General features: G+C 34.6%; 1 protein-coding gene across 2 annotated transcripts in view; it reads right to left on the bottom strand.

Moving 5' to 3' along the window:
* Window positions 1-25,466, bottom strand: part of Ppp3ca (protein phosphatase 3 catalytic subunit alpha) — a 308,796-nt gene that overhangs the window by 51,786 nt on the left and 231,544 nt on the right. For both annotated transcript variants that reach the window (XM_076865379.2, XM_076865380.2), the window contains exons 4-8: window positions 18,397-18,508; window positions 17,199-17,344; window positions 12,902-13,041; window positions 4,672-4,749; window positions 2,376-2,470 (exon numbers count right to left, since the gene is read on the bottom strand). In XM_076865379.2, coding sequence (XP_076721494.1) covers window positions 2,376-2,470; window positions 4,672-4,749; window positions 12,902-13,041; window positions 17,199-17,344; window positions 18,397-18,508 — 571 coding nt within the window. The remainder of the gene's footprint in view (window positions 1-2,375; window positions 2,471-4,671; window positions 4,750-12,901; window positions 13,042-17,198; window positions 17,345-18,396; window positions 18,509-25,466) is intronic.

The following is a 25,466-nucleotide window of genomic DNA, read 5'->3' as shown; positions in this document are numbered from 1 at the left end:
TATGTGTGTGTGTGTGTGTGTGTGTGTGTGTTTAAAAACACACGTGTTTTTAAGTTCCTACCTTGTTATCTCAGAACCATATACAAAGAAGCAACATACACTATATGTGACGAGTGGTTTTGGTCTTAACAAAAATCATATTACCTACGATTAGAAAAAGCAAAAAGAGGCAAGACCATTCTTACGGAATAAAATCCCATTTTAATTTTTATTATTCTATTTTTGTTTAATTGCTAGAAACCTTGTTTGTACATGCTACTTAGCAATCAGTCTCTGAAAAGAACATAACTTTTTGGGTGTTCCTTTCCCTAGGTTTAATAGAACAAAATTTAAATGACATAGAATAATAAAAACTCGTGTTCATATTTTACACACCTAAGAAAAATTATAGGATCCTGATGGGATGTGTAATACGACCTACTGAGTTCTTAAACTGCTTGGTGCTACTTCAGGTGCCCTCTATAGAGCAAGATTGAAAACCCTGGGAATTGATTTTATATACAAAGTATTTGCTGCTTTAAAAAAAAATTCACTTGTTTTGACTTTGTGTTTTCCTCTTTCTCACCAAACACTGGCCAATATTTATGATTCAGGTCATATTTTATCTCAAACAAGGACTTCTCTGACCATTCCAGAAAATTACCCCTTGTCAAATGTATTTCATATTGAGTCCCTTGGTTTCAGCTAAATCACATTATGTCTTATATTTTTAGTAAGCCACTAAAATCTTGCTTTGTCAACTGCCTCACAAGCACATGGCCTGCAGAGGACACATGTTATTTGACTTTGCAAACTTCATGCCACAAGAGGCAGCACCTCATTTCTAGAATTGTCTTGTGCTCCCTGCCACCCTCAAGTGTGACAGAAACCGCACTGTGTCTACTGATAATTATGTTCCTGAGTACAGAAAAGGGGGCCATAACTGTCCATATAGCCATGAAAAAGATTGTACAGTGATGGCAAACTCCATCCAGCAGATGTCTCTCTCTGGGCTCTTGGGAAGGGAGTGGGAGGGTTGTAGGCTCCATCTGTAGGAAAGAGCAAGTGTGTGGAGGGAGAAGTAAGGAACAGGAGGAGAGGTGGGGCAGCACTATGATTACACCAGATTTGCCTTTTGTGGGAAGATCCCTGAGAGCTCCAGAATATATGAAGGTCATGGTCTATCTCTGAGAAGAAGGAAGTGGGAAGTACTAGCCAGGGAAAGTGGAACACCAGAAACCAAGGCAACAACCTATTAAAGACAGAACACTCAGCAGGCACTTGGGAATACTGGAGGTGAAAGCCCCTATTAGGCATCCTGTACACAAGGCAGGAAGACATCCATCATACCTGACTTATGCATGGGAATGGCTCCTAATTATAGGAGTTTTCAGACTGACTCAGAAACCAGGCTGCCTTTTTCTGCTTTTCCTGGACTACGGCTTGATTGAGTTTTCCCTTCTGGTCTCCATTTCTCTTCATCTCTGAAAGTTCTACTCAGACTTGATACCCATGTAATGTGCAGACCAATATCAACTAGAGGTCATGTCACTTCCGCATTTGATCACCTATCCTGACATACCTATAACATCATGATTTCCAAATTAAGAAACTACCTTTATGAAAGAGGGTAATAATGGATCCCTTGCTTTTCCTCTTTTTTTCCACAGTGAGTAAATAATGTCCTCTTGTTTCCCAGTTTCCCCCTCACCACCTCCAGGCATAATGAATATGGAATTTCAGAAAGCAAGTGCAGGTCACTGAACTTGATGGTTAGGTTTCATCCCAGTTCATTACTTCCTAAATGAGTGACCTCAGGCAAGGCAATTAACCACAGGGATTCATTCTGCATATCAAAAAGGGGGAGATTAAGCTAATAATATTTACCTTGGAGCTTACTTTTACTTATTCTTTATTTTTTTTAAGAAATGAATCCATACTTGCCTAGAAAGAAGACTCTTGGTAGGTGCTCAATAAATACAATTTGAACTTGAATTTCAAGCTATAGTTTCTTTATGCTGCACACCTTTTTGCTGATCATTTATACACAGGATCTCACTACTCTTATTCAAATACACATCCTTTTTAGGGACCATGATATTAGATTACCTTTCATTGTTTTTTTAAAATATCTCTAACTGCCAGAGCAGCAGCTGATATTCTTTACAGACTTTAGAAATGTCTTGAAAAATATTTTAAAGGTACCAGTGCCTGGACCCCACCACTGATCAAATGTGTCTCCATGTGGAATCACAAAATTGGCATCAAACAAAAATTAAAAAAGTAAGAGAAAAATAAATGGTTAAAAATCCTTAAAACCAAATCAAAATAAGGCAAGTTAAAGATTAATTGCACATGTTATACAAGACCTCAAGAAGAGTTTAAAAAGGTCTTACCTTTGTTATTGTATACATCTAAATAATTTGGTGCTGAAAAAATTGTAATTAGAGAAGGGAAGCCTGTTGTTTGGCTTTTCCTGTACATGCGATACCTAAAACAACAAATATGAGTTAAAAAAAAAAAAGGTTAGTGTGCAAAAAAGGTGATATCAAATTACAGATCTGGAAATAGAAATTTAAATGAAAATTAATTTCTATCTTTCAAAAAGGATTCAATTACATAATATTAAATAAAATATTCTCTCTGAAGTCTTTTATAATCCATTTCAGGAGTGACAATGAAAACATACAATCATGTATAATTTCCAAACAGATATGTTCTAAATTCAGCAAACCTCTGGGGAAGACAGGATTTTGTGGAAAACCACAGTTTATTTGCTTACTTAAAAATGTGTTGTGTGAATCAATTAATATCAACAGGACTTTTTAATTGAAAATGAGCAATTGATGAATCCCTCCTTGGGGAAATTGTGAATATGTCATCCAGTTTTTTGTTTCTTTTTGTTGTCGAGTACACATAGCCAGCTTCAGTATACAAAGTCAAGGTGTTAGGATTAATAGTGTTACTACTGTCTTTCACACTGATCTTTTTCCCCTTGACAAAGCTCAGTTCCATAAACAAAATGCTTCTAGAATACTTTAAGAAGATTTTACTAGTTGTTTTCTTCAGAGAAAAGTAGTATACCTGAATAGTTTCAAAAAGAAAAAAAATCGAAGTCTTTTTAAACTTATAAATTTTAAAATGGCTACCTATCAAAAGGTACTATTTGAACTACTTTAAGAACCCAGCTATATAAGGCACAGTTCATCTACCAGAAATAACAAATGCAAGACACCAAGAAAATGATAAAATTTTGTTTTCTAACCATGCTTCTAAGTGGGTATTCCTTACATCTATTTCATAGAATTCATGAGATGCTTTTTTGCCCTGATGGAAAAGATGTCCTGATTATTTGAGAAGTATAGTGCTATTTTATAAATTAGTTTTGTTTTAGTAGAAAAATGTCACTGGATTGCTGGTTTATTTCCAAAGTTCTTATGGCTGGTCTGTTTTAGTACTGATTGATTAAATATTACCCTGCTGAGACAATAATCTTTAACTTGCAGACACCAGCAAAGCTTGGTAATAAATAAAATTCTAAAATGGAAACAGTCTACAGATGTCCAAAAATTTAATCAGATATAAATTTCCATAGATTTAATCAGATATTCTTTGGAAAGAAATCACTCAGTCCAGGCAAAATGCTTATATATAACCTTCATATAGTACTGAAGACTTATAGAAAAAAATGGCCTGGTTATAAGTGGCAAGTCTTTGTATATTGCTTTATTTATTGGACCATTTTATGTCAAAAATATTGACAACTTTCTGAAAGTATAATGGTTACAAGTTATCAAGATAATTGATTGTTGTTCTCTCTATTGATGAACTGCTTCAAAAAAAGCTAACTTTGAAAGGAACTTAAGTTTCTGCTTTGTTCCTGGAGCATGCTTGAGTGTGGGGGGGGGCTTCTTAGAAACAATGTAGGTATCCTATGTTGTCAATTTCAGAAAAGTTCTAAAATCCAATATCGAAAATATGAATGAATGCATTTTTAATAATTTAAAGGCAAACAATGCCTTTCAGTGGAGCATAATGGAAAAGGGTATTCAAAGTCAAACCCTAAATTTGTTATGCTAATTTCTTCCTCATGTAGATTTAATGAACTGCTGAAGTGAATATATTTGACATTTCTTAGTTTTCTAAACTCTGAAAATTGGTCTATGGTTTAAAAATTTACCAATCAATAATCAATTTTATGTAATTATTTACTGAGAACATATGAGTTTTTCCTTTGTTTAAATGTCCCTATATGTTTTGTTTTTTTTTCCTTTAGAGCTCTACAGTGATCAGGAATAGCATTCTTTAAAACAAAAATATAACATGCAATATATTTTAAATATATACATGAGATTCTCATTCATCTTGTCAACCAAGACTGAAATGTAGCTGGTAATTTACTCAATTAAAAGACAGTGGTCAAAGTAGGAACTGGGAAAAATAAGGGAGGAGGTTGCCTTACAGTACTTTAGAAAAGCTGAAAATTGACTTGTTTAAGCTAAAGACTGAAGAACTTTAAAAGGGGCTTTACCACCAGGGATTCTGCCCTACCTGCCTTGTCACTGACCATTTTAAGACCTAAATCTGTCTGGGAGTGAGTCTGGCAAAAGGGAATCCACAGGGCCTGAGCACAGGAGGAAGTTTTCAGAAAGGGGCAATGTACAATTTTCCCAAATCCTCAAGTGTGCTTACCCTGCATCTTGGGCTTCATGGGCTCGGAGTATAGATAACAAGTTATTGTGCTGCAAGAATTCACAAACAGCTGGGTAACTGCCAGAGACAAAAAGAAAAGAGAAGTATCTGTTATCAAGTCATCAGGAGTCCCATATTCACCTCTGATATCCAGACCAGTTTGATAGAGCATAATCAAACATACACCATTCCTGAAACAAGCTTCTTGGCTCTAAGGACAGTTTGGTCCTATGGCAGAAAAGGCACCTATAGCAGTAATCATGATCAAACAGGGGGTGTATGTGAATTGGAAACAAAACCAACCAGGCCATTATATAATAACAGTGGAGTGTTCCCTCTCAGTCATGATCAATTTTTACAAATTTCCATTTAAATACAAAGTAAACAGAAACATAAATATATCATGAGAATGAAACCTGAATATTCCCAAACACGACACCGTTTGTACATGTGCTTGCATGCACGAGTATGCAACAGAAAAGTGAGCTACGAAATGCAGGAGAGTAAGTGTACTAGGAAATCAAATTCGGCTGATCTAATATTGTAGGTACATTAAGCTGACTGTATTGTGGCAACATCTAAATAAAATTATAGACCTTCACAAGATTTTTAAATTGTACATTATATATTATCAAGAGCACTTCATATCAAAACTTATTTATCTTGACTTAGTAAATATATCCAATATACAATTATTATGTTTGTCTTAAAAGTTGCAAACTCGAAGGACTCCATTATACGTGAAATTGAAACTACAAATTAAAATCTGAGAAACCTTTTTTACAATCACAATATCTCTGTTGTACAAGTTTTTAATGAGATAAATGTGTGTTATAAAAATGAATTTTGACAATTCAAAACCAATACTCATAAACAAACTGCAGATATTTACTAAAACCTAACCTATATATACAATAGACAGCATTCATCAATTATAAAATAGCACTTTGTGGTAATATTTTAGCTGTTTATACTACTAAAATAATTTACCATAAAAATGATGAGTGTACTTTCTATGCTACATTTGTATAAATTCCCTCATCAACAGGAAAAAAAAAAATACCACTAAGATGGCACAGAGTTATACATCAATTGATTGTAACAAAGTTTCAGTTCTTTAACAAAAATGGGATCAAATGCTGAAAATGATCTCTGTGCACGTCTGTGTGTGTGTGTGTGTATGTGTATGTGTGTGTGTTACAAGACAGAGAAAAAAAGGAGACATGCATGACGCCCCCACTTCCTAGCTGTCCCAGGTCCACCTGGTCAATAAGCCATCCACCTAATTGGTCAGGAGTATGTCTGAGAGACTGGTGAAGATGGCCTATGCCTCTATGTGGGAATGTGCCCATCTGGTATCTAAGACCAGGAACTGACTAGCCCATGTCTTCAAAGTCTGTTCTACTTAATGAAAAGGTGAGTCTCTACCCATTTCAAATAAGCTGAGAAAATAAATCTTTATTTCAGAGACAATGGCTGGCCTTTCAAAAACAGCATGTTTGTTTGGTACATTTTCAGCTATAAATGCTCAGCTAAGGAGTGTCATTGGAGTATGTTCTAAATGAATGTTCCTCCCCCATCACTTGAGCGCTTTATAGTCCTACTGCCTTTGAGGCTTTCTTTGAGGCTTTATAAGACAGTGTATTGTCTTGTTACATTGTTGGATGGGGACTGCTTGCCTAGTTTGTCACTTGCCAGTGTAAAATGGCTTCGTTAGGCTCTCCCCTACTCCTGCCTTTTGAAACAATTTACACTCCCCTAATGAAAATATAATTTCAATATATTTTATTCATGCTAAGTTTGATACCGTAATATGTTTAGACTGTGTTTTTCCTCATAAAAAAAATATGACTTTGAATGGAAACCTGAAAAAAATAAAATTAACTAAGCAGCAATTTGTTGATTAATAGTATTATATAAGGTATACTCTATTATTTACATGGAAAAAACTCGTTTTGAAGAAAAAAATTATAAATTTAAAAATATGCATAATTAAATGCTCAAGCTTTTAAAGAATTACCCACAGTTTCCTAAATAATTTTTAGAAAATATCAAGTATCCCCTAGATTCCCTTTACTGATGAAATACTTGCCAAGGGTGCATTAAAATCTTAAATAGTATTTGAAAAACAACCAAAACATTCTACAATATTTCTATGCTTTTTTAATGGAAATGATCACAAAACAAAATATTCAAGCTGAAAAGCCATATATTTATATGTAATAAAATATATGGTTCTTCATAAAAATATATGTGTATATATGTGTATGTGAGTGTGTGTAAGATAAAGATAAAATAGCACAAGTTTTATACAACCAATATGAAGCAAGAAAGCATTTGGTTCTGCAGTTAATTAGGGAATTGTTCGTGAAAAATCTCCTTTATGTGAGATCTTCAAGGAAATGATCTTTGTGAATGAGTAGATGGGAAAGGGGTAGAACCTTATCCAGAAGGGGTAGACAGAATGTGGACTGAGTAAGAACAAAGGTGAAGAAGGCAGAAAAGACAAAAATGTGATAAAAACAGCAGGAAAACCGAGTTGGTACTAAGCAAACAACTCCATTATATTAGCTTCGTTCTGTTTGTTCTCCTCTTTTTCTTTCTACAGCATATTAAACTATAGTTTTGATGTTGAATTAAACCTCTCAGATTGAAGACTTTATGATTTTACCCAGCAGGCATTATTAAGATGTGGTTTTATGGTTATATCTTTGTAGACACTCCATTTTTTTTTCTCCTTGAAAGGTGAATTCTTTTGCCCTGTATTGGTGAAATGATGCTTCTCACTGGAGAAGCCTTCACCAAAAGCCCCCACACCCCAATCCCAATCAGTGCAGAAATGCTGCATCCTCTGCTTTTATAATGCACAGATCTAAGGTATCACTTATGTTGTAATGCAAAATATGTTCACATATCTGCCCTCAGCAATAGTGAGTGTCTTAACAGAGGGATGAACTGTTTTTGCCACTCTTCCCACCTAAACAGTTGGCAACAATCTGTCAGCTTACTAGAGTTCAAGCAGAGTTGGGGAGGTAGCCTCAAGAGAAGCAGTTAAGCAGGTGAGAGGTGCAAAGGGTTTCTCTCCTGCCTGATGCTTCAGCAAAGCAGAGGCAGAAAGGCTGCAATCACTTGCCAAGGTACCTCGTTGGCAGCCTCCACCTCCTAGGTACCCTCAACCTCTCCCAGCCCTACTGCATTCTCACTTGCTTCTTGATATCTACTGTAGATGGGCACTTAGCCCTGGATGATCTGAGTCTTCCAAGACACTGTCAGGATTATCTTTTTCTAGTACTTGCTGTATTTCTTCTTTGCCCCAGGGTTCTCCAACTAATTTGATTTTACCCACTAGGGCTCCAACTTTTCCTGCCAGGCTTCTGCAGAGCTTAAGTCCTCACTTATACTTGGCTGCAGGCGGCCTCAGGAGTGGCAAGCAATCTTTATTGAAGGTAAACTTTTTATTTTATTTTGTGATGTTAGGGATTCAATCTAGGGTTCGTGTTTGCTGGGTAAGCACTCTACCACTTAGCTACATCTGCAGCCCTACAGCAAACTTTTTATTGAAGTAAAAAACCAATACAGAAAAGGGCACAAATCAAAAGATTACAACTTGATAACCTTCCGCAGAGTGGACACCTTGGTAACTAATATTCAGATGAAGACAGGGAACATAATCTGAACCCAAGAAACTCACTGCTCCTTCATAATCATTTCCTTACTAAGTATCCATCATCCTGGCTTTTAACATTATAGATTAGCTTTCTCAGATGCTGAGCTCATTTGGATGGAATCAAATAACATGTACGATTAGTAAATAGTACCTGGTCTCTTTTGCTCATAATTATACTTGTGACACTCATCCATATTGCTATGTGCAGTCTAATATACATATTAAAGTTTATTATTCATGCTATAACTTGGTATACATATGTACATACGTTTACCATGTATAAAAATAGAACAACTTAGTCATATGAATGTTCAGCTTCAGTGACAACAAAGCAGCTAAATGTAATTTGGGAACAGAAGGGAAGTAAAACAACCCAAGTGGCCATTTTTGCAGAACTCCCCCACATTCCTTGCCTGTAAGAGCTACCCCTCCATGACTGGATGGATATGTTCTCTTCATCTTTTCAAACTCTGGTAACACCTGTGCCTAAAGCCCTAGTCCACCTTGTCTTTGGGTTAAGACTCCTAACTCCGTATTTGTATGCATGTGTGTAATGGCCTGCACACCTGTGATGGCACTATGTATCTTGCACTTGGTCTGTTTTTGCTGTTTGCTCTCTGCTACTAGACTATCATTCCCTTAAAGGCAGAGACTCTGAGCATCTATACAACTTAGCAGAGGGCATATACAAGAGGTGCTCAGCCAATGTTTGTTAAATAACTGAATAAGTGAGTGGATTCTCATAAAGGATGCCCATGAATGGAAGTGTAGAAATAGGGAAGGGGGGGGGGGGAGAGGATAGTGATAAAATTGGGAGCAGAGAGCTCTGTTGTGATTTCAACAGATTAAAACTGCCCAAATTTTCTTCAACTTAGAATGGGAGGGAAAGAAGGCAGGATGGTTTAGTTATTGGTGATATTATAAAGAAAGTTTTAATAAGACATGATGTCTGATTGGTGCTAATTTCAATATAAGAAGAAAAGGCAAATGTACCTGCTAGTCTGTATAACTGGGAGACTGAAATGCTATTAAAACTAAACAACCAAAACCTCCAAAAAACCAGGAGGCATCTCCATGGGGATTAAGCAAGTGGGAAGTATATACCTGCTTCAAACAAGTTAAGTGCAGGTTAAGGACAATGGAATACCTAGACAGAAAGTTGCATCAGACAAATAGACATAGGGGATTGGAGCCCAGGAAGATAAAGAGATGAAGGGCAAGACAGAGATTAAATAAGCAAACCACAGAGTTTAGAGTTTACAGTGGACCTGGGCAAGTGAGCCAGGTTCCTAGAAGAGAATGTGAATTAAAAAAAAAAAAGTATGAAGAAGACAAAGAAAGAGGCAGCATCTGCTGCTAAATTAGAGGAAAATAAGTTGGGAGTAGGGAGGAGGAATTCAAGAATTTCAAAAGGGAAGGGAATGATAAGAAGGTCAACTGCTGCAGAGAAATTAAGCAGCATGTAAAGAGATGAAACTTTGTGATCAAGAAATCAGAAATGATTAGAGTGAGATGTAACTGCAGCCTTCAATACTAACAGTGTCTGTCAATATGTCCTTCAAGACTGAGCGCTTAAAGGAACTGAACTCACTCATTTTGAAGCAGGAAAACTCAAAACAAGAAGCTAATATGATTCATTCAAGGCAGAGCTACAAATTGACAACCTAAGCACCATATCCTGCCAACAGTTTTCCTTTGTTTACAAGAAAGTGAATATTTTTCCTCCTATGTCATCTTTAGTCTAACACTTGGCCTGCTCAAGTAGCTCAATTACCTGCTTGAACATTATAGGCATTTGAGTATGCAAACTCTAAGATCATAAAAATAAATGTAGCACGGGGGCAAAAACAGATTCCCATGGATTTTTTCCTCTCCATCACTTTGCCTGTCTAATAAGTCTCAGGGACAAAAATCCTTCTGATGTATTTTTCTGTATAACTTTTGTTTGAATGTCAATCATAACCAAGATAATATGTTAGATAGCGATAGGATTGCATATTGTTATATATGCAAACTATACATGAACATGAAAAATAAATCTGGACGTGGTATATGTAAATTACTCCAATTAATTGAACAGGTAATTGTTGCTAAGTTTCTCTACTAATTTCATGGCTTGCTTGTGTCCATCTAGATGAACTGTAGAAACCATCACCTTAGAAAAGGCCTCAATATTTTCAAGATGTTGCTAAAGGCAAAAGGACCAAAAAGCTCCAGGAGAACAGGAAAGACATTTTTATCTTTCTAAGACAAAACATAATCTAGACTTTTCTGCAAATAGTTGGAATCTGTGAGCTGCAGATTTTAATACTCAACCTCACAATAATTTGTTATGGCTAAAAGATTATAATACCTGTAAGAACCTCCTATGAAATGATTTAATCATTTTGTGGAGAATAAAATCTGAAAACATGCTTAATTCTCAACTTATCCAGTTGATAGATTTTATTCCTGATCTAAACACATTTTTGAGTATATGTTCACAAAATAAAAATACTACACTTTATGTAAGTTCAGTATGGGACTTGTTTCAGAATGGTTTATATGGATAGCTAATGCAGAAAACTCATGGCAGTATGCCATGCTATGAATTAATGAATGGAACTCTATTAAAATCCAGAGTTTGAATTTTGTTTGATACTATGATAATAAAGAACAACTCAGTGGCATCACACAGGTAATTTAAACATCTAGTATGATTGGGGATTTAATACCAGGTTTGGAAAATTGAACACTTGGCTTTTATATACTTCAATCATACTTAACTTTTCTCTAGAAATAACATCTTTAATAAAGGATCATTCCTAAATTAACTACTGCAAAGAATCTTTAGGATTTTTTCATAAATATTATACGTGTTTCTTCATTTTGTCCAAAATAGCTCCTTAGACTTGGTGCCCAAATTTTCAAAACATAGAAGTGGATTATAACTTTTGGATAAAAAAGTTTAGAATAAACCTCTCTATTACTATGTATAAAAAGATTTTTTTAATCCTTCACAGTGTATGATTTTCTACCTACAACCTATAATTTCTCAATCACATCAAAAGAATAACAACACTTTTCCCTCATAGTAAAATTATATATATATTTATATATAAATATAAATAATGTAAAACAAAATGTTCTACCATGGAAAAGACTGATCAAAGTTATACAAAGGATATCTGCTTAATTCACAGATAGAAGGTATGCAACTGGATGTGTTTTACAGAATTCTTCCAGCTCTGCCATTACCTTAACTGCCTGCCTGGAATTGAGCCCTAACTTTGGGGAAATGCCAGATTCGGTTTTAGGAAAGAAAGAAAGAAAGAAAGTAAAGTGATGGGGGAGGGAGAGGGGAAGGGGAAAGGGAAAGGAAAGGGAAGGGGAAGGGGAAGGGGAAGGGGAAGGGAGGGATGGAGGGAGGAAGGAAGGAAGGAAGGAAGGAAGGAAGGAAGGAAGGAAGGAAGGAAGGAAGGAAGAAGGGAGGGTGGGAGGTAGAGAAGGAAGAAAGGGAAAGAAAGAAAGAGAGAGGAGGATGGAGGAGAGAGGCAAGGGGGGAGGAAGAGAGAGAGAATGAGAGAGCAGGGGAAGGAAGGAAGGAAGGAAGAGAGAGGGAGAGAAAGCAGATGGAAAGAAAGTGTAAGTTAGTTAATGGGTAGGTAGATAGATATACTCTAGAATTTAAATTCTCAACTTTTCATAACCTGTTTCCCTCTTTAAACTTTCATGTAAGCCACAAATCTAAGACAGGAGATCCTAGTGAAACTGAAGACAATCAGACAGATACACTGAGCTAAAATTGGGGTGACATGTCAAGAAAACAGTGAGCACATGCAGAAACCCAATTATTTGGTAGATTTCTTTGTAAAGTGTTCTGAAATGCTATGGAATGAATAAATCCCCAGAGATCTGCAAATGTAAAAATATTTTAACTTGGTTATCAAGGTGCTAAAAATAAATTCCCTATATACCTATCCAGCTGCTAATTTTAATTTATAGAGGAAGCTTGACAAACTGAAAAAAAAAAAAAAAAAATATATATATATATATATATATATATATATATATATATATAAATGTAATTTAATTAACCAACAGAAAGTTATTTTTCTGATTGAATTCATGAGAACTGGTAAAAATTTTTAAATGTGATTGCATATTTAATGAAAACTCAAGGTCGGTCATGGATTTTTTTCCCCTGGAGTTCTTGAAGTAGAACAGATTTTCTACTTAATCCTACCATCTTCTTCAGCAGCCTCTCCACTCTCACATCACATGATCTTTTCTGCCTTTTCTATTCTTCACAGAAATTGTGTATTTATGTATGTGTGTGTGTGTGTGTGTGTGTGTGTGTATATATATATATATGATATTTCACATCAATTTATTCATTCATTTATTTATATTTTCATTGTGAGAATGCTAAGAACCCATTTGAGCCAAACTATCAAAGTGAACCTTTCGCTTATCCTGGTTACCTAAAGGAGTTATACAAATGTCATTAAAGAATCCAATGGCTGCTACATTCCAGCATTTATGAGGCAAACCTGTCCCAACCGGCGAGCCCTGGGTCCTCACCTGTAGAAGTATGAACATCCCCTGACTGTGTTGTGAGTGAAATGTTCCTGAGTCTTCTCATTTCCAAAATCCTCCAGGGGGTCTGACCACAGGATATCACACATGGGTCCATAAGCAGGTGGTTCTTTGAATCGGTCTAACTAAGAAAAATAGAAGACAGAGCAAAATACTAATCTTTGGAAACTTGGAATTCAAAAACCAGAGGAAACCATGTCCACCTGCCTCTCCCCAATAGGTGAACTCTACTGCTCACTTCTCCTCTGATTTCCTTCTTTCCTTCCCATCTTCTTTCCTTCCCAATAGGTGAACTCCACTGCTCACTTCTCCTCTGCTTTCCTTCTTTCCTCTTCATTGCCAAGTCCGACTCCTTCCTTCTTTCTCCAGATGAGCTTATTTCTTTTTGGTCTTTATTATTACCTTTATCTTTCTCTTGTCTCAATAGCCCCCAAAGTTTCTTTTTCCCTTTCTCCTCTCCTCTTTTAATCTTTACCTCTCCTTACTTATTTTATTTATCCAAGTGTTTTAGCCACTGCCAATTAATGTGACTCCATCTGTGTTTCATTTGGAAAGGAGAAGCGTTAATTATCTTTGGGGAGATTCCTCCTACTTCCTCCATTAGATTTTTTTATATTAACAACAGGATTTTGGAAGCAGAAAGCTTATGCTTTAAGAGGAGCTACTTGCTATATGACATTATGGATATTAATTCATTAAGGCCCATCTAGGTGTCTAACAAAAGCACATGTCTAACAAAAGCACAGTCTTCCATACAACTATGGAAGAAGGAAATAAAAGAAATGATAAGGAATCAAATCATTCTACAATTTTGGGGTCATTCTTTAGCTTACATTCTGAACATTACAGTTTTACCTGAATCATTTATATAAAAACATTACAGTTTTACCTGAATCATTTATATAAAATTTTCAGTGATAAATGTTTATCAAAGTCATATTTCAATTTAAAAAGGTGCATTTAGGAAGTATGAACAACATAACTAGAAATAATAGCCCACCAACAATCTGATAAGATCGTTACTTGAGTTTATCATAATTTAATTGCAATGAAAAAATGCATAAAACTATTATGAAAATCCATTAATAATGGATGTACTTCAGAGTCAATACTTGACTATTTGGAAAAATCCAGTAGAGACAGCTGAAATATTAGGCTGACAAGCAGTAGAATTCTCTATTTCACCTGGGACATACAAGATGATGAAGTAATGGTTTTTCTATATTCTGGTGTTTCATATTATCTAAAGAAAATAAGGAAATATTTCACATTTTCAACACCCAATGAAAATTTTCAATAAGACACCTCTATATTTCAACCATTATATGAGCCATATTCATTATAAATGTAGACTTTGTTTGAGATATTTAAATAACTTATGTCTTTGAAACAATTCATCCAAGAAAAATATTGCTTGTTCATGCAAATACATAATTTCTTACAGAGAAATAAGAATTTATTACTAGAGGTAGAACAGTGGAGGAGGGAAGGTTTTCAGACCAATATAAATTCCCAATCATAGGTTGGGAAAGCAACCCTAATATAGAATATATTCTGGAAAAAAGTCAGTCTAGAGGCTCACATCATCTACACTAAAATATGTAAATACAAAGTGAAATAAAGTTAAGTGTAGTAAAAACTCTGACACATAGTGAAATGCAAACCTCAAAATCATTTTATGGCAAAGCTTAGAATTTGATGATATATATATAAAATTGTATAGAATATCTGAAATATGCCAAAAAGTAAATTCTGGGGATTGCAGGTATATTTTTTTAACTATTCAATGTACCATGAAACCTTTAGTGACTGATTTGAAGAGTCCATCAGGTTGTAGAAGAATTTGGCTAACTTCATATATAAAGGAACTTTCTATACATGAACTCCATGATTACCTTTCAACAACATATCTGTATAGCACTTTAAATAGAAAGCAAAGACAGATTGCTAGGAGGACCAGAAGCAAATATGTAGTGGTGTCTTAAAAATTAACCCAAGTAAAGTAGAAAACAGAGGTTTATTTAATGTACCCGTCTTTGATTTTAAAAATAACAATCATGTAATTCCTTTCTCGGAGGAAAGTAAATCCGGCATAATTTACAATTTATCTAGAACACTATTTTAACACCTGCTCACTTGAACCTTAAGGATGGAAATCTCCTGATAGAAAAAAAATTGTATGCTTTGCTACCCTAAATATATTTTTTCTCTAAAAATCAATAAGCTTTTTAAAGAACACTGAGTTCCTGGGAGTAGAGATTTATGATATCTAAATATGTTCATGATTTAATAAGTTATTTCCTCAACATCATGAGTTTCATGAAGAAAAATTACTAAAGAAACACAACAAATGAGAATCATGTAGAAATGATTTTTTGTGTGGGTTGTAGAGGTTTGTAGATTATATTTTTATCCATGATAGTATCTTTAACAAAATAGCTCAATAGCCATATCTTTTTTATTTATTCTTTGTGGTGCAGAACTTTATAAATCTATATATCAGCTGTGTTCAGATAAGGAAAGGGCTATATTGAGTGAATTTTTCACTCATCCTCCCTGTTAGGATACTTGGCAAGTTTCTCATCCAAGTAAGTCCATAAAACTGGATAAAGTTAACTAAAACATAAATGCACATCCCTGAAGCCCATTACAGAACAACTACAGCTATTTATACTCTGACCTATTCCATTTTCCATTCTGTACTTATTGTAGTAACTGATTATAAGGTTACTAATAAGCGAAAAGCTCACATGACTCTTTGATTTCCTTCTCTACTAAACACTATGGGAAAATACTATTTACTAATTTAATATTAAGGCAATTGATGGAATTAACTGATAAATATTATTCAACATATAGATTTCTGAGATTAAGCACTGAAATTTTCAAACACAGGGAAATGTAAAAAACAATTAAGTGGCAATGATTCCAACAAGTGACACCAAGGGATCTTTGTAACAAATACCACTTAAGGAATAATAAGCAAGGGTTGGAATTTGAGTTGTGTCCACTATCAATCTTAAGTAAATCTATATTCAAGCAAAAAATTCTGTACTCATTGAAATTAGGCCCTCACTTGTTTGAGCTACAGTCTACTTATAACACATAAGGCTTAAACAAGTAAATATTAAATTACATATTTAATATTTACTTGTTTAAGTAAATATTTATAACATATTTATAACAAAACTCAGCAGAAACCTGATTCAGTTAGAGCAATTTAAAAAAAATGTGACCAAATTATTATGGCAAAAATTACTGGGAGGAGTAATAAAAAAATTAGAATTATTTTCACCTTTCTTTTCTTCTTTGATATAAGTACAAGGAAAGTTTCTTAGGTCTCTAAAAGTAGAGGGTGGAAGTTTTGACAATAAATATGGTTCTCAAATATTCAGAATTCTTGAAGAGAAATCTTAGTTTAGACTTCCTAAATGGAAGCTTGGTAGTGAACAAAGTCTTCTCATCACATATAAAATGCCATATATATTTGTAAACAAATACCTTAAAATAATTCCAGGTAATATTATTTTAAGATAATATAAGAAGATATGTTTTTGGGGATTTGGGCATCAAGAAAAAATGTGTGGAGTTTTTTGATTATTTTTTTCTCACACTGTTGTAATCAATAATGTTCAAAAGCTAAGTAAAGAAATAAAAGAGAGATTCTTATATTATGTAAAACTATGCTATATTACTACATTTTCTCATTAAACAAACATAGCATGCTTCCACATTCAATATAAATAATCTTCCTTTCTGGCTAAAACAATAGTAATAGCCAATGCTAAATTAATTTTTTTTAAACTTCTTAAAAAGTCCATTTTTTTTCTCGTATCTCTCAATACAATTAACAGAAAATTATCTTTGCCATTGTTAATCTGTTACAATATAGTAATAAAGAGTAGAGATAAATACATAATAGGTACACATTTTAAAGGCCAACTTTGTGATATTTTCCCAAAGACAAAGCACCATTTCTAGCCTAATATATCATGAATATCCAATGATTATTTGAAAAAATCTCAAGGGCAATGTTTTATATTTATAAAGATACATGCCACATGGACAGAGAAACCTTGAGGATTTAGAGATGAAAAATCTTCTAGGTACAAATATAACTTCCTTTTAAGAACAAAACTTTAATACAAAGAGGAGACTGATGACTACCTTCAATCATTTTAATTCAAAAAGATACAATTAGTGATGAATGTAGGGAAAGTGATATCTTTATTTATTACAGAAGCACACAAAAGTATCACATTTGGAAAATAAAAGGACTTACTTTTCTGATGTCGTCTAGAGTGTTGATCTCTGGAGACAATCCGCCATGTACACACAGGAACTGCTGGTTCATCAGGGCAGCCAGGGGAAGGCAGTCGAAGGCATCCATGCAGGCGTCATACACGCGCTCCGAGTACTTTATTTTACCTTTCAAACGTGGTGAAATGTTTACTCTCATGGTTTCATCATTAGTATCAATGCATTAAAATAGTTTTGTTTCTTTTTAACATTTTCTTGCCAATATGACATGATAAGCATAAAATTACACTTTGCAAAATTTTGAAACAGAATCAAATACAACTTTTAAAGATTTATATGTAAATCTTAATATGGTATTTTATATTTTTATTACTCAAGCATATTTTATAATTTTTATGACTTTTTTATAGCAAAGAAGAGACTTTTTACATATATTCTGGCTAATCATCTGTAGACATATCACCACAAAAATACACACTTAACTGGAGACCAAAAGAATGATGGCCATAAAACTGGCTGATATTACTGAATAATTTTATAGAAAAGCCGATGGCAAGAAGTTTTCTAAAGTTATTCATATCTCACTCACTGCATATTGCTTTTCCCCTATTGATTTGTATCTAATGTTTTGAGAGAAGTCTTCATGCTCCATTGAATACATGAACACATGACAGAAATTGACGTTTTAGTGGAAAATGGGGAAAATTGAGAGGAAGAAAATGAAATTACATGATGTACTACAAGCTCCTAGTCTTGATATCTAAAGAAGAAAGCCATCTCTTTAATTTTGTAAAGTAGATCAGAGGTTAGAATACATCAGATTCAAAAATAGGAACGAGGTTCTGTCTGACCTCCATTTGCTTTTCTTGAGTGATGTGAGATTTAAGGGTAGAATTATTGTCTCAAACAGTAGTACGCTTAACTGGTTTAAAAAGGAAACTTACTTGCCTCTTAAGATCAACTATACCAAATATCAATTTGAATTCTCAAATATACTCAAATATTAATCTGAATATTAATTGGAGAATTTTTAACTTGAAAATAAAATTTGAATTCCTATAACTGCTCAAGCTTAGAAAGAAATAGGCAATAACATGAAACAGTGTCACTTGAAATTTTTGACTGTTAGGCAATGGATCACATTGTAATGTGCTCTTAGTTGATTAAAATGACAATTTACTACATACAGCATAAAAAGAAGAAGCTTACAGTATACTTACATTCTTGTTTAAATGTGAAATACTCTGTTAGATGTCTACATTCATGATTTCCACGAAGTAAAAACAGTGTTTTGGGGTAAAGAATTTTCAAGGCCCACAAATACAGCACACACTGAGAAAAATAAAAAAGAACATGAACATCAACATTTTTCATTATACTTATTCATTCCATTGCATATCAGGAACACATGAATCAAATGTATTCTCATGACCAAAGACCCGCAGCCTAGATCTTATTAGGAAGGATAATGACAATCATAACAAACACCCAGCTGGTACAAAGCCCAGGTTCACCTGTGCTTGAAATACATATGCACCGAGGATCACAGGCTACAGGAAACAACAGGGTGAGCGGTCAACAGAAAGAAACTCATGTGGCCTGTGGGAAGTGAGGGAGTGGTATGTAGAAACACAGGGAAAGAGGAAGAGGCCTAAATCAAAGTACACTAGAAAGAAAATATACTGCCTAACAGTAGGAGAAGGATTATGGTGAGCAAACAAATAATAAACTTAAAAAGACACTTTATTTATACATCTTCATTATTTTAAAAAAATTATGTAACCGAAATGGAAGAAGAAAGCAAGGGCAAGACATGATTTGCAATTCAATAGACAAGCCAAGAGATGCGGATTTTGTTGTGATTTTCACTTACTTTCTCTCTCCTTCACTAACTCCCTGACTTCTCCCATGGAGGCTCCTGTTTTACCTTTCAGTTTTACATATAAACATTATTAACTCAATGGCCAGAGAATCTCACATACTAATGACAGAAAATACATTTCATATACCTTAAAACTCTAAAAGTAGTTATGTGTCGCTGCATTTTGTGGGACAGTGATGGCCATCGATGCAGGCACCACGTGTGGAATCAACCTGCACTGCCACCCTCTTCCTGGAAGGTGCGCTAACTGGAGCTAAGCAGAGTACTCAAGTACTACTATGAAGTTTGTTATCCTCAGCTGGCATTCATAAGAACCCTCAGGGAATGGGAAACCATGCTTTGGAAACAAGTGTGCTACCTCATCCTCATGAAGTTTACCTTCTAAAACTGAAGATGAGCAGGCAAAACACCACAGAAATACTGAGGCAGGTCCGATTCTGGATACTCAAATTTAGGACAAAAATACACAAATAACAATCAGCTTCCCAACATAATATAGATATGCCCAATAATATCTATGGAGAAAACTATTGCCAATTTATTTGCTGTGCTACCTGTGAGGAATAATTTCTTCCATCAGTTTCTATGATAATTTAAGAAATGAGTGGAGATGAGTTATATTTGAATAGACAGCCCAACATTTGGAGAAAATACTAATTATCAAAGCACATGAGTATTACTGTAATGTTCAGACAAGATTTGTCTTAAAATAATAAAAATGTGATTGAAGAAAAAAATAAAAGATTGATATTAAATTATACATACATCATTTCTTTGATTAATTTTCTCATTACCACTTCCCAATTTTAGTTATTAGCTAAGTGCATGAGAACTACGATATGAGTCCTTCTGAAGAGGTGACCACATGGGCTGTATGAGTGTTGCTTGAAGCCTCACGAACATTGTATGTGCAGTTCCCTGTCATCTCAGTGGATGGCATGGTGGCTTAAGGAGGCTCTTGTGTATCAGGCTTGATAACTCCACTGACATGTTTTAAAGAGTGATGTGTGTATTACTCAAACTTTTCTCAGGGGCTGGGATTATGGCTCAGTGGTGGAGTACTTGTCTAGCATGTGTGAGGCACTGGGTTCAATCTTCAGCACCACATATAAAAAAAATAAATGAATGAATTAAAGGTATTATGTCCATCTACAACTAAATATAAAAATATTTTTAAAAAGCTTTTCTCACATTCCAGGGAAGATATTTATAAACTATCATCAACATCAATGAAAGGATAGCTCCCAATTTAAAAATGTAGAAGACTGTATTTTAATTGAAATTATACACACACACACACACACACACACACACACACACATATTTTTTTCCAAATAGGTCATTAACTTAAAATGTGTAATTTGGAATAGAAATGAGTATGGAAAGTCCTTTAAAATATATTTACATGTAGGCCGGGCCTGGTGGTACAGGCCAATGGCTCTGGAGGCTGAGGCAGGAGGATGGCAAGTTTGAGCCAGCCTCAGAAACTCAGCAGAGCCTAAGAAATTTAGCTGCATCCTGTGTCAAAATAAAAAAAGAAAAGGAATGAAGATGTGGCTCAGTGGTAAAGTGCCTCTGGGTTCAATCCCCGGGAAAAGAAAATGAAAATAATAAAAAAAAATAATATATATTTATATATACATTATGTATATATAAATATGTATTATATATAAATACATATTATATATGTGTATAATGTATATGTAAATATATATATTCACTTGCTGAAATTGCTATTTTGAATGCAATTTATTTACATGCTTAGACTGCACTGTAGCTATCTTTTGGGTACATGCCTCCCAAGTCATAAGTCAATGAATTTTTACATACGTATACTTCCATGGAACTGCTACCTAGATCCAGGTATATTCCCATACCCAGAAGGTTCCTGTGTGCCTCTTTCCAGTCAGTATCTTCTGAACATGTAATTTGACCTTTAGATTAGTTTTGCCTGTAACAAGTTATCTTAAAGCAAAGCTTTAATCTCTTCATTTTAAATCTTAACTACATTTTCTTTAAACTCTAATACTCTAGAGAAATCACATTTTAGAACCCATATTTTCTTTTGGGCCATCTGTTAAAGATCTTGTTTTGACATTAGCATGTGGCTTTATAACTTTATCACCTCTAGTCGTAATTACTTCTTACTGAAGCACTTTCCTAATTGAGCAAAGAGAGATACAAAATTGCTCTGCTAAATATTCTTAATCATGTCTGTTTACGGCTTTCCAGTGATGCAATACACATTTAATTTCCCTTATTATTTAATGAATGCACAGTACCTATGGTAGGAAATTAAGAAATTCTGACTCTATTTCTGCAAATAAAAAGGAAGGAAGGAAGAAGAATAAAGGGAGGGAGGAAAGAAGAAAGAAAAGAGAAAGTAAGAAGTCAAGAAAAAAAAAAAGATAATAACTCAATTTCCAAATGGTTGGCTTTAAATACTCCAAAAATGAAAGTTCTCTTTTCACATTTCATTTCCTCTTTCTCTGTGGCAAGAATAAAGTGTCTTCCCAAACACTGACTTAAACCACAAATGCAGCAATATGGAAGAAGGAGCATGGCAAATGAAAGGGTAAGGGTGGACTGGGGAGTGGAGCCCTGCCAGCCCTCGCCCTCCACATCTGGTGGACAGAGCTGCCAAGCACAACATTGTCTGGCTAGCAACTATTTTGCCATTTAAAGTTCCAATATTCTGCACATTAGTTTTTGAAAAAAAAAAAAAAGAAATACAGTCTCTTGTAAAAAAATATTATCATAATCAATGAAGATAAATAAAAATTAGTTAAATAATGGTTATTTTTGTCCATGTGGTATCAGATGGTAAACTGAACACAATTTTCACTGAATTAATTGCTCAGGTAGAAATAGCACAATGTTAGCTAGCTTTTCTACACAGATGTAAATGAGTTGTACCAGTTATATCAACTGAACTGAGTCTTTTCATTCTTATCCTTAATTAAACAAATATTTACAATTTAAAGTAGACTGAGTCACTCAAAATGAAAGATGAAGCATCCTTTATCTTTGGATTATTTTTCTGTCACAGACATCGCTTTCTCCTAATTCTGTATTTTCTCCAACAAAGCAATACTAAGGATATCATTTTCTTCATTAAGTTGTTGCTTTGACAAATAACATTGCAATGGTTTGCTTTGTAATTTATGCTTTTTAACACTATCCTTAAAAAAATGCATAGGACAGAAAAGGAAAATGTGAAGGAGGAAACAAGAAGATAAAAATGAAAACACACACAGCTTTAGCTATATATTAATCAGCTCCCTCAACTCATTTATTATCTGAGCTGTGAAATGTTCCAATCAAAAGTGCTCCACCTCTATCACTGGACAATGATGAATCCAAAGATGTGCATTGTTTGGGACAAGATCCAAACTCATGAAATGTTAAGTGAGCTTCTCTAAGACATCCGTTGCCTGGTCTGACATGCATACAGAGAAGTACCAGGGGAACAGCAATGCCTTATAAGATGAGACAGCCAGAACATTTCTTCCTCATGTCTGTGGCAACACTCTGTCACCTAACATCCTCTGTTGTGCTACTTGCTCGTTATTCTCAGGCAGAAACACGGAGCATTGCCTGGCTCGCTGAGGTTCACTCTAGTCTATGAGTTCACAGCTAATAAACAGGATAACTTTTCACCCTTAAATATGTTTGAGACCTGGGTTAGGATCTGAATGTAAGTGGAACAGGCAGGGCCAGCTTGCTCTAAAGCCCAAGGCACTGTATCGCATAAGGGCTAGAAAGAGAGTCTAATGAACGACAGGGAAGGAAACAGCTGTGTGTGCCTCTGTTTGCAATTCTGAATTTTTCCCTGTGTTCTCAGAGAAACACACTCAGCCGGTGGACCTATATATACACATATGCTTGATCAAAGAGATTAGGTGGTGTAATGCAATCATCAAAAAGAGGAATACTTGATGTAAGGCAAATTATTACTCAAAACAAAATTACCTCTTTCATCACTACTCAAAAGCTTGCTTGTTTGGGGGCTAACTTTGTGGGAAATGATTTCTAATCTTGGTAAAGAAGAAAATTGGGGAGGCAGGGGGAGAGCGCATAAAATGAGCTATATGTGCTCCCCAGAGTATATTATCTCCAGTCTGTAAATATACCAAACAAAAAAATACTAGAAATTCGAACCTACCCTTCAAAGCTGATTTGGTAAAAATTACATTAAGTGGTCCTTTTTACTCAAAGGGTAACCAAACAATGTCTGCAGTGTAGCCCTAAATTATTGAGACGAATTAAAAACCTTTTGAAACCTGTTAGGATAACACACACTGTAAAACTAAGCTCTTATTTTAGGATTTTTCTTAAACCAATAATACCATTCTCATAGAGAATATTTTCTATTTAATGCTTTGCCCTTCAGATTATTTATGTGTGAATGTTAGTATATTCATGGGTAAGTGCAACAATGTGTATCCCTTTCTGCATTACTGATGTGTGCATTTTTTTGTGTTACACTGTGGTACATCTGGTGAATATGTTATGACCAGGGTGTAGGATAGTAGAAAGAGGACAAGTTTCGAATCCTAGCATTGGCATTTACCTTGTGTGTGGCTCTTTCTAAACCTCAGTTGAGACACTTCTGAAAGGAGTTTAGGCATTTACATGTAATTTTCAAAAGGCATTTACATGTAACTTTCAAAACTTGAGGAATAAATGAGATAATTTACACCATGAAAACAGCAGCATTTATGGCCTGTGAACAGTGTCAGCTTCCTTAATCCACAATAAATATCCCTGAAGTATTTTTGGTAAGTATACTTTATATAAATGTCTGTTCTATTTTAATATGATGTTGATATCATTGCACCATTCTTAAGTGCCCTCAAAAGTCACATCTAATCAACAAGGATCATTTTACTTTGAAACATTTTGTCATTTTGTGTGTGTATGTAGCAAGTTCCTTGGGCTGTACTCTCAGACCCTTGAAGTTTAATTAAAAAAGTGTTTGATGATGGAGGCTCTAGTATGTGCACCTCAGAACTTTTAAATGTCCCCATTTGATATGTCACTAACTTTTGTTTGCTCTCTTGATCTTTTGTTTGAATATTAAAAGAAACACACTATACAAAATATTGCAAATACTTTTGTGATTCAAATATATATATTAACTGTAGACTAATCTACTGAGGAAACAAGTTAATCATTATTGCTTTTCAAATTAAAAAACAAACACAAAACAGAGCTAAAAAAAGCTTTAATTAAGAAAAGCTTAGGACAAGTGGTTTGAGGCCAGAGATTCAGAACCCTACATTTTTCAATTAAAAAAAAGTCAAAGGTAAATAGAGATCCATGAAAGTTATGAAATATTAAAATCCAAAGACAGTTGATGAGATAAGAAAGTCCAGTTGTGCTGTTATTCAAGCAACACAAGATTTAGTGCTTTTTCTTTATTACCAATTTAGTAAAAATCATTATTGTAATTTTTATATTTAAAAAGATACAAACTAAGGTGTTAAAATCCACAAATATTATGATAATAAATTTTTTTTTAGCCAGGCACCATGACACACACCTGTAGATACAGCCACTTGGGAGGCTAAGGCAGGAGAATTCAATGTTCCAGGCCAGCCTGTTGGACTTAGCAAGACCCTGTCTCAAAACAAAAAATAAAACAGGCTGGGGCTATAGTTCAGTGCTAGAGCACCCCTAGGTTTAATCTGTAGTAAAGAAAAAAAAAGTTCCAGCATAATATTCTATCATTTGACTGATAAAAATAGTCATTCTTAAGAGAAGAGTGTCAGGATTTCCTCACTTAGAAGGTGAGCTTTGAAATATGCAGACCACCTATTTCATTTATCTTTGGAATCTTTCTTAGAAGCAATATAAATATTAAATTAGTAAGATTACTTTAAGAAGTACTAATCTTTTTATTATTTTACTATTTACTTACTATTCTATGAAGCCCTATTTGAAGGGGAATGGCAGAAATCTTAACCTCTCCTTGCTCTTTTCTGTGTCTCACTGTTTCCCCTCAAACCTGGAATCACTTTGGAATCACCAGTGGTCATATCAGCAAATTCCCATCCATCAGAAACAAGTTGAGGTATATGTGTCACTTTAGGGAAACATCCTTAAACAAGACTGCAAACCCTTCTCGTATTTTCTTTTTATTCTTGCTGAAAGTACTGCGGAGTCAGAAGAATTGAAGCTACTATAGATGTCTTCGGTCATAGAAGTTTACTTTGAAATGAGGCCATGAACATCAGGGAAACAAGGCAGAAAGAGGCTGGGTCCAGGGAACTATGGGGGATCACACAAGTCCTGGTGTGTCCATATGGGCTTCTCCTAGAGAAGTAGACTTCTATATTGTTCAAATTACCATTATGTGGGTGGGGGCTTTGTTTTGTTTTTGTTGTTGTCTTTCCTTGAAGATAT

This window comes from Callospermophilus lateralis, chromosome 8 (genome assembly GCF_048772815.1).
Source record: "Callospermophilus lateralis isolate mCalLat2 chromosome 8, mCalLat2.hap1, whole genome shotgun sequence".
NCBI classification, from domain to species: Eukaryota; Metazoa; Chordata; class Mammalia; order Rodentia; family Sciuridae; genus Callospermophilus; species Callospermophilus lateralis.
The sequence above is the reverse complement of the archived record's forward strand: the minus strand, read 5'-3'. Positions and strand labels throughout refer to the sequence as shown.